At 38.1% G+C, this 14,428-nt stretch overlaps 1 protein-coding gene across 1 annotated transcript; it reads right to left on the bottom strand.

The window, feature by feature from the left end:
* Positions 4,607-7,610, bottom strand: LOC18781688 (G-type lectin S-receptor-like serine/threonine-protein kinase At2g19130). The gene has a single exon (XM_007214872.2). It carries the CDS (start codon positions 7,314-7,316, stop codon positions 4,785-4,787), a length of 2,532 nt encoding a protein of 843 aa, XP_007214934.1. The 5' UTR covers positions 7,317-7,610; the 3' UTR covers positions 4,607-4,784.

The following is a 14,428-nucleotide window of genomic DNA, read 5'->3' as shown; positions in this document are numbered from 1 at the left end:
TTTGAAATTTTTTTACCATTGGCGGCGTGCATGCACACGCCAACGTAAAAAATTTCAAATCAGCGCTACAGTGCGCACGCTCCTTGACACGTGGCGGCTCTGGTCGCTCCGATTGGATTTTTTCTTCAATCCAACGGCAGCCAATTTTTCTGCCAAAAAAAATTGAAAAAAAATCGAATTTTTTTTTAAAAAATACACAAAAATTACAGAATTTTTTTTGTATAAATACCAACCAATACTCTTCACTTTTAACACCAAATCCTCATATATTTTCTTCTCCTTCTACTATTGTTCACTTCCTCCTCAAATTTTATTCACTTTCTATTCAATATTTTTTCACTTTGAAGTTGTAATTTTTTTCTAGCATATTATGGGTTCTTCTAATGAAAATGGAGGGGCATGGAGCATGATGGAAGATGTTAGCTTGTGTGAGGCTTGGGTCCAAGTTAGTCATTGTCCCGTAACGGGCAATGAGATTAAATTTTATCATATGTGGAAAAAAATTCATCAAGCATTTTGTGAAAGGGCAATTGGTTCTACACGTACAGAAATGGCATTATCCAGTAGGTGGAAAGTTCTTAATAAAGAGTTGGGGAAATGGAGAAATGCCTTAGCAAAAGCGATTGACAACCATCGAAGCAGAGAAAATCTTAGCAGTGAGGTAAATTATTTTTCATTTTTCTTCTATTAATTTCTATGTCATATTAATTTTTATTTAAATGTTTCTTGCAATTTATATATTTTGTTAATATGTCTCTAGTTTTTTTTTAATACATGTTGCATTTTTTTATTATTTCTTTAATTTCCATTAGTTTTTTTTTACATGTTGCATTGCCAATATTTTAAAAATTCTCTTGCATTTCCATTTCATTTTTTTTATAGATTATACAAGCACAAATGTGGTTTGGTGCTACTGGCCAAGGGAAAAAAAGTTTCAACCATACCCATTGTTGGGAGGTGGTGAAGACTTGTAAGAGATTCCAAATTATTCCAACCGGTCGGACGGTAGTCTTGAACGAGACTCCACTTCGTGAGACGCCGGCATCGGATTCACCTATGGATTCCCCGATGAATCTAGACTCACCCATTGAAAATGAGCCAAGGCCTATTGGGAGGAAGGCGGCGAAGGCGAAGAGAGGGAGTAATTGTAGCAAGAATGCATCTCAATTTTTGGAGGAACTTTCAAAGCACCAAGCCATGAGAATTGAAATGAACTTGAAACAACAAGAGCACGATATGGCTATTCAAGTAGAATATGCAAAAGAAAGGGAGTATGTACGCAAAGAAAGGGAGTATGTACGCGAACAAAACATTGAAAAAAAAGATCGGGAAACCATGGCCATGGATACAAGCCATATGTCCCCTGAAACAAAACAATATTGGAAGCTAGAACGAAGGGATATTATGAGACGAAGACTTTTTCGTGACGATGGACCTAGCAACACGGATTGGTTAAATGATGGAAACCATTAAAATAGTTTGTTTGCCTTTCATGTCTTAGTTTACTTGCCTTTGATTTCATTGTATTTTTTGTTTTCTTTAATTCATGTACCATTGATTTCATTGTATTTTTTGTTTTCTTTAATTCATGTACCTTTCATTTCATTGTATTTTTTGTTTTGTTTAATTCATGTATTTTATTTTATTATTAGTTGTATTGCTTTTCTTTTAGTCATTAAACAAAGTATTCAACAAAAATCCTTTTTATTCAAAACATTCCATACATAAAAAACAAACCACAACCAAAGCATAAAAAATAAACAACCCACAACCAAAGCATAAAACATAAACAACCCACAACCAAAGCATAAAAATAAACAACCCACAACCAAAGTATAAAAAATAAACAACCCACAACCAAAACATAATAAAATAAAAACAACTTCTTCACTTCACTTTATTCACCTTCATTTCCTTCATTGCCTTTCACCGCCCATAAATGCTCCATCAAGTCAACTTGACGGTGTTCATGAATATATGACGATTGCATCTCCATGTAGCGATCAATCATACGGGGCATGAAACTACCGTCTCTAACCAACGGTTCATGCTGCACTGCTTCTCCATTTGGCCCCACTGGTTTTTCATAAATTCGTGTTAGGGCCGTGTCCATGGGATTTGGTTCATACACGTCATCAGCATCGTAATCATATTCATCTTCCACAATCATGTTATAGAGGATGATACAAGTCATCATTATACTCCTAAGCACCTCCTCGTCAAATAGACGTGCCGCGCCCCTGATAATAGCCCACCGAGCTTGAAGGATACCAAAGCACCTCTCAACATCTTTTCTGTACCCCTCTTGATAGCGAGCAAAAAATTTTTCCTTATGGGATCGGGGATGTGGAATTGTTTTCACAAATATTGTCCACCTCGGGTATATGCCATCAGCTAGATAATACCCGGTCTGGTAGATGGTATTGTTAATTTCATATGTGATATTTGGGGCTTCACCTCTCAAAACATCATTGAACACGGGGGATTGACCTAGGACATTCAAATCATTTTGAGATCCGGCAACTCTGAAGAAGGCGTGCCAAACCCATGTATCAAAACCAGCAACTGCTTCCAGGATGATACTTTTCTGCCCTTTTCTATTTCCGTAGTCCCCTTGCCAAGCAGTTGGACAATTTTTCCACTGCCAGTGCATGCAGTCAATGCTACCAATCAAGCCAGGGAATCCTCGAGACTCAGCTTTTTGGAGAAGCCTTTGCAGGTCCCTGGGCGTAGGTCTGCGGAGGTAGTCTCTGGTGTACAGAGTTTCCACTGCATCACAAAATCGCACCAAGCTCTCCAAAATAGTGGACTTCCCCATCCGAGCAATCTCATCCACCTGATCAGCAGATGACCCATACGCCAACATTCGTATCACAGCTGTGAACTTCTGCTCTGGAAGAAGTCCCAAATTTCCAGCACAATTTCTCTTTTGAACAAAATATTCATCATAATTGCAAATATCATGCATGATTTTATTGAACAAATGGGGTTGCATTCTATATCTCCCTCGAAAATGAACATCAGAGTACAGAGATTGTGGGATAAAATAATCTTCCATAAGATTCTTACCCCGGGAATGTCTATGTCTGTCCACATTTGGGTGATGGCCTTCTCGTGAACCACGGCGAGCCTGCTTTTCTTCCTCCAGCAAAGCAACTGCTATGCCAAGTTGCTCATCTAGTTCTCTCTGCGCCCTTTTGCTTGCAGCTCGTCTACGCATTCTTTCTCTAGTTTCTCGCTCTTGCCTCTCCAAAACCTCTTCCATGTCTGCCATTGAGAATGGAGAATGAAATCTAAAATTTGAGAAATGGAAATGTAGAGAAGAACTGGTGTGAGAGGTATGAGCTGAACCTCTGATTTTATAGAAAAATGTACACAGATAGATATGACACGCGGCGCAATTTTAGAGGGTGAAAATCTTATCTGAAATTTGAAATTCAAATGAAATTTCAAAATTCAAATTTATCTGAAATTTGAATTTCGACATGTATATGAAATTTGACATTTTGAATTTATCTGAAATTTGAAACCGAAAATCTTATCCGATATGAATAGTATTGACACGTAGGAACCCAAAAATCTTATCCGAAAATATTATCCAAATTAATTGTTTAAGTAAACAAAGTTGTGAAAAAAACAAAAAAAATGAATAGTATTTGCCATGGCAAGCCCCAACTGCTGGAAACACATTTTGCTGGAGGGGGCTAGGGCAGGCACTATTCACGTGAATAGTGCCTGCCCTAGGGCTAATCTTGCCATGGCAAGAGGCAACTGGTGGAAATGCTCTTATGGTGTATGAGTTTGGCTTTGTATGTTTGCTACGCTGTCGTTTTTGCTCTATCCATTTTATGTAAAATAAAAAATGATGGGGGTGCACCACAATCTTGCAATTCTTTTCTCAAACTTCCTTAATTTTTCTCTAATCTATTTCAAGAAGAGCAACCTTCAAATAAGAGCAACCCTCAATTATAGTTTCGGTCCAATTTTCATTTGTGCAAATGAAGGTTTTAAATAGAAACAGCAATTATGACACATCACTAGTCTTTTATAAGGATTTTGTTGGTCTATGTCCATCGCCTAAGTTACCTCTCCATGTTGCTACTTCTTGTTGGAATCCTCCTGAGGGGGACTTGCTGGAATTAAATGTTGATGGGGCATGTTGTGTGGCTGATAGAAAGATGGGGCTAGGAGCAGTAGTCCGAAATGCTAATGGTGAATTAATGGGTGCCATGACTAAACCGGTAATTGGTTGTCTTTCCCCTAAGGCTTTTGAAGCCTTGGCTATGATTGCAGGTTGTCAAATGGCAATAGATGCAGGATTCACAAGGATGATTATTGAAAGTGATTGCTTGGAGGTGATTAATGCTGTAAACCGATCTAAATTTAACATGAGCATGGAAGGAGAGTTGATAGAGGAACTGAAAGAGTTACTTCGTCGTTTCGTATTCGTATCCTTGCAACACCAACCTCGTACATGTAATTTTGTGGCTCACCAATTAGCCAAATTTACTTTATCATGTAATGAGATATGTTACTGGATGGAAAAGAGGCCTAGTTGGCTTCACTCTTACCTTTGGCCTTTAATCAGAAAAAAAAGAAAAAAAAAAGAGAAAAAGAAAAGCACTTTTATCTCCAAATACTTTGTTCTGAAGCAAGTCTCTTGGAATATATATAAACAATAATACAATTATCATACCAAATCAAAAGAAGCTATATAAAAATATATAATACATATGACAATTACTTAGAAGGCTCAAACCAAATGAACAAATGGAAAAGGCACATCAAGTGTTTATTTGATGCTCTTCTTCAGATCTCTTGGTGATGGTTGGAGATGTGGTGCTCTTGGTCTGAGAGGAAGCTGTTGAAGTGTTATTGCTCCTTTGATGTGAACTCTGGCTTGAGGATGACTCAGTGAAGAAGATTATGTGCTCCTGGCCGTCTCCAAAGACTTGGAGAGATCTTGGTATTGGTGGCAAGTTGACATCTGAAACTCCCTCAAGGATTTGCACCACCTGGCCCATTGATGGCCTATGAGCCTCATCATCTTGAACACACCAGCAAGCAACTCTACAAATCCTTGTGAGCTCTTGTACATCAGCATTTCCATCTAGCCTGAGGTCTAATAGGCTCAGCACATCAGTTTCCGCAGTGCTTATCTGGTTAGCAGCCCAACTTGGGAAGAATCTAACTTTGCCATCTTCAGATTGCTCAGAGTTTCGTCTTCCCGACACGAATTCAAACAGCATCATTCCATAGCTGTAAACATCAGCTTTCACTGTTATTGCCACTCCTGAAATCCACTCTGGTGCAAGATAGCCTCTTGTGCCTCTCATGGTTGTCAGGACCCTGCTGAACTCTCTTCCAACAAGCTTTGCAAGGCCAAAGTCTGCCACTTTTGGACCAAGTTCAGTGTCTAAAAGAATGTTTTCTGGCTTTATGTCACAATGTATGATGCAATCTCTGCATTTCTCATGAAGATAAGCCAACCCTCTTGCTGTCCCTAGAGCAATTTGGTACCTTGTTTTCCAATCCAAAACATTTGGACGCGTATCATGGAAAAGCTGAGAATCCAGTGATCCATTCGGCATGTAATCATAGACCAACATCCTTTTTGTACCTTCAGAGCAGAACCCGCGAAGCCGGACAAGATTGACATGTTGAATTGTCCCTATTGTGCTCACCTCAGTTCTGAATTGCTTCTCTCCTTGGCTGACACTTTCAAGCTTCTTTACTGCTATGACAGATGAATCAGGCAGGGTCCCTTTGAAAACAGAACCAAAGCCTCCTCCCCCCAATTTTTCCGAGAAGTTCTTTGTTGCATCTTGCAGATCTCTGTACCCAAAGGCCACCAATGAACCCTCTACTGCTTTTCCCGTTCCAGTCACTCTCTTCCTTTGTCTCAAGATTACAACCACAATAAGGCCTAAGAGAATTGCTATTCCAGCAGCTGAGCCTGCCACAACACCAACAATCAATCCCTTATTGCTTTTAGGACTCTTAAACTCGGAAGCTGCAAGTCTGAGGTACAAAGTTATTCCCTGACTATCACTTGATGAGAGTTGTTGCAGATTGAAGAGTTCTCCGATCCAAATTGAACATCCACTGCTATTATAAGCATAAGCAGTGCAAGAGCAATTATTTAAGCAGATTGATTCACATCCAGCAATAGTCTCAACGTTCACAGACTGCATATTTTCAGGCAATGACATCGTAGCCATTTTCTTAAACTGGTCTTGCTTCCCGTCAGCACTAGTAGCATTCTCACAATGCAGAGGGGTTTTTCTTTTACACCCACCAGAATAAGCCTGCAAATTCCAATCCCTCTGCAACTTTGGCTCAAAACCTGTCAAACAATTACAGGAGACCGTGCTTACCTCGTTGCAACTGCCGAATGCCCCGCATAAATCATAAACTTCACATTGCTTTCTTGGTTGGTTCCAAAACAAATTCCACTGGCTGGAAATCTCCAACCATGTGAGTTGCTGAATCTGCCCTGAGGTATGCATCACGAATCGAGATATTGTCTTGGGATTATAAACAGAATAGGTGAAATAACTTTCGTTTTTGTTTGTAACATAGCTGAAATTGTAGATATAGTTAAGCCTCATCTCAGGAACCCAGCTGAAAATACGTGACTTTGCATCCCATGCACCACTGCTCCAATACTGTTTAGACCTATTCCAAAATATGAGATATGCATTACTTCCATTGGGGTCAAGCTCAAGAGTGAAAAGACCTGGTGCAGGATCCTCTGAACTCTTCCATGAAGTGAGAATTAAGGTTTGATTGGTGACAGTGTTGAATCCAATTCTAGCTCCTGGTAGCCATGTATGAGCTGGATGATCAAAGCTTTGCCACAAAGGCTCTGATGTACTAGCATTAGACCCATCAGCTCTTAAGACAAGGTTTCCACTATCTAAAAGAACTGCTTGTGCAGAACCTGAGGTGGTGGTGGAGGTTAAATTTGTGGACCAAATTGGAGTGTTGGACTCATTAAAGAGAACTAGATTACCATCTGAGATCCTCAAGACTGAAGAAAATCTATCAGAAACCGGTGTTTCCCTATTTGCCACCCAAACTATGGTCTCCAAAGATACTAGTTGTTTAGAGTACCACATGCCTATGTAGTAGTTTGAAGAATTACCTGGTTTGAAGAAACCCAGCTCAAAAACCTTTCCTACAGAGACAATAGTTCGATCACCAGAGAGAGATTGGTTTGCAGCGATGGTGTCAGCTGCAAGGCAGACATGGGTTTTGAGATGTAGGCATAAGAAAAGCAAAAGCACCAAACTTTGTTTGGTTTTGGCATCCATGGCTGCACAAAACCAATTTGCAGACAAGTTCTAGATACTGTATTCACCCAGAACATATACTTTAAAGAAAGGAGAGAGAGAGGACTTGAATTTTCTATTCTACCCCATGGTTTTGGTCATTTAGTGGAGATTGGACTTGGACATCTGTGCGGCAAAGTCATCATCGTGCCCATTTGTGGTAAAAAGTCAAAGATAAACTCTTCTGTCTGCAAGTAAAATTTTGTCACCTTTGGAGAAACTCAGGTCATGTGGTCAACCAACCATACAATAAGATTTGACCACAAAACCATGTATGAATAGAGTTTGATGCAATTTGAATTTGTAGCTTTGTCAGCCGCAATGGACCGAGTCAATCAATTTGCGTTTCGATTGTTTCATTATTATGGCAATATAGAAATGAGCCACGCCTTACTTACGTTTGAGCAAATTTATATTCCGTCTTCAACAGTCAACAAGAATTCAGTCATGACCAATTCTACTATCTACCCATCAACAGACGAACAAAAAGTTTGAAACTTGGACCCATTGGCTAGATTTTCCTTTTGTTTTGCCGTGTTGAAAAGGCTACACAAATCACTTTCTTTGCTAGATCTGTGCTTTATTGCTGTTTTTTTTTTTGTAGGCAATTATTTTTCCAACCAATGTAACTTGTGGCTGGCGGTTCATCAGATAGAAAATCATCACTGGTTGGGTTCATATGGAAGCAATCTCAGCCGTTCATTTCATCGGTTTTTTTGTGATAAATGTTGAAACCAAACCTTAGTACTTGAAGGGAAAAGTCCAATAATAAAGACTCATTCATCTCAACCCTGCTTGTTGCTAGGTTCTATCTTGATCTCTGGTCAAGCTTTTTTAGCTAGTTGGCAGAAAAATAAATATAAGGAGAACGCAAATTGTGCTCCACTACTACTAACTTAACTTGTGCATTACTGCAGGAGCATGGGAGGTTTAATTCATAGTCTTTGATAGGTCTTTGGGGGCCTTAATGTCTCTTACAATTTGTATATATGAATGATCAACTTGGGATATTTATTAACAAACATGCAGCATAAATATAAATCAACCATACTGCTGATGATGATGTGAGAAATCACATAAATTTTCATGTTACTTTCCCAGAATTTAATTTAATTTATTTTTGTTATCAAAGTTTAGACAAGGGAATGGAAGGTGTCATTGTGATTCCATTTTGTAATTACTGATATGCTAGCTAATGCTCTTACCACTGAACCCCGTTAGCATCTGCCCAAAAAATTAGTGAACATAAAATTTGAGATGATGTTTGGTGCCTCAAGTCACGAAAAGATTATAATGAGGAGTTTAGAGTGAGCAGCTTATTTGAGGGGTTCAATCCCGCTATAAACATATACGAGAAAACTAATAAATTTATACATTTTAAATAGTTTGATAGTGGGATTGAACCCCTCAAGCCAGCCCCCAGCTATATTTCCATGTTGTTTGGGCTGGCCATGTTAAGTTGTCTCATCTCATGTTGTTGCTGACAAGCTTTGTAAACTTGGCTGAAAAAAAAAAAGTCATAGTATTATTGTCTCAGGACTTCTTCGTTAGAAGATTTGTCAGGGCTATTTACTTTGGTAGCGGCTGTTCTTATTCTTGGGCCTCAGGCCCCCATAACACCATAAAACTGCAAACTCTTCCACAACAATAAAAATGGGATTTCTTGACTTAAGAAAAGAAGAAGGGATTTTGTCAAAAGTAATTTCTTACTAATAGATCACTGTCATGAGTTTCAAACCAGAAATGAAGTGTAGTGATGTCTTTTTCGGTTCTTTAGTGCATTACTTCCTCAAGCACCCACATTACCACTTCAAACGTGGATATTCTCGATTAATCACGATATGCTATGCATGATAACTTTTCTACTTGACATACTATAATTGGCCTAGAATAAGAAAGCAAGGCTAGGTGTATCTTCTTTGTCATTTAACACCAAAATAGTGAGTAGGTTTGGTGGATATGGACATGATGTTGTAAAATAACTGGGATATGTGCGAATATTGAGCTGCACGTAAAGTAGATGAGACACAGTATTTAACGAGGTTCAGCTATGCCTACGTCCCCGGAGAGCAGCAGTAGTAACTTTTCCACTATGTAAAATAATAGGGCTATAACTTTAGTGTTTACAATATGTATGGCTCACTCAATTTTCTCTCTTGGAGAATTTCTCTCTTGCTCTCTTTCCTCTCAACTCACTCACCTTCTTTCTTCCTTCTCTTCCTTTCTTTCTTTCCTCACTCATTCTTCTCTTCATTTTGGTGTGTTTTACAAGTGAATGAGCAAGCCTATTTATAGGCAAAGTAAAAGGCTTCTAATGGAGACATAATGATTTCTCCCCAACATTATAATTTCATCTTTTGACTAATCTTCCTTCTTTTCTAACACCATCATTTTTCTTCTTTTGACTACCATACTCAACACCATCATTTTTCTTCCATCATTTTTCTTCCATCATTTCTCTTTATGTGGGCTTCACCAATATTATTTACAACACTCCCCCTTGGAGACCACAAATGACATGTCGGTTGCATCATTAAAGATTTGCTTGGAGAAAACCCAATGAGGTAGAAAACTGATGGAATGAAGAAGATTACAGTAATCAGTGCAGCATAGTTCTGGATGCTCCCCCTGATGAATATCTCCCCCTGATGTCTTCATGACTATCTTTTGGAGTGAGAATCTTTCGGAGTGAGTGGAGGATATAGCCATTAATAATTCTCGTAGTTGAGTAAGTAAATATATTTCCAGTGAGCTATCTCTATGTAAATCATAGAAATTTTCAGAGTCCGCGTTTCTAACAAAACTTGGGCTATTTGTAAGTTCACTTGAAAGAATATGCCCGTACATGGTGTTATGCGGAGATAGCATCAAATATACCTCACATCATCCCAAAATGATGGTGATGGAGTTGAGCCCTATCTGGAAAATATGATGTCCGGTCCAATATACTTCCGGAAAATCATTAAAGTGTCCAACGGATAATCCTCATAAAAATGCTTCAATACTTTCTTAGTATAAGCAAGAATCTCGTTGGCATAATGCTCGATCCTTAAGTCAAGACAAATATTTCTTGAACTCTTCAGAAGCTTTAATGTGTTGCAATCACATTATAATCAATGTACTCACTGAGGTAATTTATGCATATTAATATTGAGTACAAATTTTGTGCTTCAAGCACACGTCCTTTAGGGACTTGCTTTATGCAATGTCAATCCTCTCAACGGATTTTGTCTAAAAGGGATTAAACTTTATGACACATTATATAGCTTTTACCCAGCTATTTATACATCTTTAGGAAATCGCTTCTGGCGATATGCTCCGTGCATTTAATAACTCTTAAATATAATATGTTGGTCTCCGTAATTGTGTAATAAGGGGGGGGGGGGGGACACAATTGAATCTGTAAATATGGAGAAAACCCAACATTCCTTGTTTCTGCCAGAAACAGTGTGTCATTCAAAGTAGGTATATTCCCTTTTATTCCGAACACCCAAGTATAACTTTCAGTATTAACAAATTTTGGGGTTCGTATTGTGGGTTTGTTCTTTCACATTCATTCTCATTTATAATGGAATTACCTCGTTCCATTTTGGCCAATGATATTGTCGACATTTAATAATTGAACGTGGTTCCAATCAACACAGCCCATTGATGATTTGAGTAGCTACTCCAAAACCAAAAATTGTCATTCATCAATTCATGATCTCACAATTCTCATGTGCATGCGCATGCATCAATTATAAGCATTTCTTTTGCTTTTGGGTACCCAAGCCACTTCATGGGGCTTTTATTATGTGAGAATGTGGATTATAACCTCCAATGGAGCGTTATTTTACAGTAGGGCGTGGATAATCTCTATTTAGGGAGTTGGAACATTTAGAACCCATATATCTGTCATGCTGCAGGCATGCCACAGATTAATACATACATGTCAATTAATTTCTGGGACCTTAACCCATATTATGGGACTTTAACCCATATAATTTGCTACGCATTAGGCGTGCATAATATCAATATTGACATGTCAAAGGATTGTCCTTTCGGGACTTCAATCCACATCATTTGCTACGCAACAGGCGTGCATCATATTGATCACTGCTATACCCATATTCTGTTCTTATGGGACATTAATCTGTGCAGTGTATTATCAATGTATCCAACTTGCAATCTGTAAAATTTGCATTAATAATTCATGGATACATACAAGCCATTCTTTTGGAACGGACTTATCTTCCCATTTGGTTACCTTTCAAGATAAAATATCAAATAAGTATATAAGCATAAAATAACACAAGTATTGCTTACATCCTTAGGTGGGAGAAATTTTTCTCAATTATCATTCAAGCTCGTATCGACCCAGTAACGCTTGATGATCTAGTTATATCCTGCAAGAGCAAAAAGTCCCAATTCTTCCCTCTGTCAAAAATAAATAAATAACCTTCAGAGTTAGGATCACCGTATGGCTTCTTTCTTCAGATGTTCGTTCTAAAAAAATAAAAACCCTTATGAACAGAGAGTTATAAAAAGAAAGAAAAGATACAAAGATTGTGATATTAATTGCAAGGTAAGGTAAGCAATCAGGGAAGGAAGCTGGTGGGAGCAGACAATAAGCTCTCATATCTCCTAGTCTAGAAGGACTTCCGGAGATTAGAACATAAGATCGCCTTCACAGTTTCCTGATGTGGCGGAAACGTGATCAGGGATAGTCTCGCTTCCTTAATGGATGATCAGAGATAGTCTTGCTTCTCGGGCATATTAAGTGCTCATTGATAAGAAAAACAAGTAGATATCGCATCACTAGGTATGGAGTAAACTGGATGTCTTCTGCAAAGAAAATTTCGTTAGTAACACATTTATACACAAATACAATGAATAGGTAGAACCGGTGAATTTCAAATTAACCATAGGAAAATTGCGAGATTCTCGGGATACTTTTGAAAAAGTAGCTCCGTGAAATCCGTAAAGCAAGATCGGCTTTTGACGAAAATAATACTTTGAAAACGCCGATAGTGCCGACAAACATTAATGGAGGCCACGTGAAGTTTTGGAATCTGGGAAAGAAAAAGAGAATATGGGGATCCGAAAAGATATTGGGATCCTGAAAAACTGTAGCCATATTTCCTCCTATAGATATTGCCTATGCAAAACTTGATTGGAGCAACTGTGTTTCAACTTAACTTCCTTCATTTTCTGAAACTTTAGTTTTCTTAAGACTTTCTTCGAAACCTTCTTAAAAATGGCTTCCTCTTCTTCCTGCCCAAATTATTTCAATTTAAATGATACTCCCACAACAACCAGTGACGCTCAAGTTTGGCGTCCATCCTTTGTATCCCAAAATCGTCATCTCACAGTTAATGATTCTGTGATGATGAATGATGCTACTGCTGTCATAGTAGCTAGGAATTTCATTACTCCAATGGATGAAATGTTGTTAACAGGGAGGTCTGAGGAAGAGGCTATTGATGACTCAATGGCTGCTAGCATTCAGAGTGCTGCTTCTGTTTCTAACATGGCTGATCGTTTGCGTGCTAGAGCAAACGAGGTTCAGAATTTAACAACTGAAAATTCGTCTCTCCAAAGAATGCTTCATGAGTCTCAACAGGAGGTTGAGAAACTTAAAGGAGAGAATAATGCCTTGTTGAAACTGGTGAGTTCGTACTCTGTTGATACACTGAGAAGGCTAGACATGCTACAGGTCTCCAATGAAAGAATTTTGGGAGACCACGAGAGGCTCATGGCTAAGGTGAAGAGGCGTCGTCCTCTTCCTTCAGAGGCTTCCAGAACATAATGTAATTTTATAGATTTTACAGGGCCTGCACCTTCATTGCAGGTGGAAAAAATCTATCTGTTGTATGTTCCTGTAATAATAATTGCGCACATTCTTAAACTTGCACCTGTGGTTTTTACGTCTTTTCAAAATGACGGTTTGGAACCTTGTTCCTTATAGGTTCAAATAACCACATCGACTCTCCCAAATTTCATATTTCAACGTATGGAACTTTTGGCCTGGGCTAAACGCAAAACTCAGAATTTATTCGCCCTTTTCAAATGGACATGAAATATTGATTGAGTAAAAGCCATGATAATATCACAATATAGTAGTGAAGAGCATTAACTACTATATACCCACAACCTCAAGTTCGGAATTTCTCATATATTTGAATCCATGTGCTTCCGACCCAGATATAACAAAATATGTAGGAAGCCTCAATTCATCATTTGAGGTTTATACTGATATTATCCATTTCACGGTGTATTCTTAACAACCGGAATTCACAAAATATATTTCTTCCTTGAGGTGTCGATTATAACAGAATCGAACTTTATTAAATTCATCATTCTCTTATGCCAAAGAAATATGTGGCGTACCACAATTTGCAATAATACCTCAAGGGTTGTCCATTTAATTGTTGGAACTTCAGGTTCTCAACACTGTTAGATTTTGAACCTCAAGCCAAAATCACATATTCTCATGGTATGGACATTTTTACAATTTTCTGCACATATTTATAGACTTCAAGCCCTTACATAATTGTCCATATCTTGAGGAACTTCTGGCATCTTATTTAATTGCTCATCCATGAGTTTAAGGAACTGCAGGTTCCCTTTTTGAATAGTGACAGTTTACCCAAAATGGTAAATATTTATGCATACATCACTATTATTCATGTATACGGCACTATTTATGTGTACAGTACATTTGCTAATACAGTTATTTTCATGTGTACGGCACTATTAACCAATATAATACTGTTACATCATTTAAGGAACTCTAGGTCCTTATTTACATGTCAAGGATCAAGGATCTTCAAGTTCGATCTCTTGTTTACAAGTATAGTACCGGAGAGACTGCCAGCTCTCATATCAATATCATCATCAAGGATCTTCAAGTCCTGATGTAGTTGTATGATGAGGATCAAGAAACTTCTGGTTCTGATCTGTATCCTTGTAAAAAAACTCATCATACCACACAATTAATCCATAAAATAAATTGCTTGTAAATTAAATTATTGGTAAATGAATTGCTTGTATGGACGATAAACCCGCACCATACGTTAAATAAAAGTAAATGTGCGGTAAAGTAAATTCATAAA

Source organism: Prunus persica, chromosome G3 (genome assembly GCF_000346465.2).
Source record: "Prunus persica cultivar Lovell chromosome G3, Prunus_persica_NCBIv2, whole genome shotgun sequence".
In the NCBI taxonomy this organism is placed as follows: Eukaryota; Viridiplantae; Streptophyta; class Magnoliopsida; order Rosales; family Rosaceae; genus Prunus; species Prunus persica.
This window is presented reverse-complemented; position numbering and strand designations above follow the sequence as displayed.

Excerpts from the sequence above, each read along its gene's own strand:
- LOC18781688 (XM_007214872.2), bottom strand. The coding sequence starts at position 7,316 with ATGGATGCCAAAACCAAACAAAGTTTGGTGCTTTTGCTTTTCTTATGC.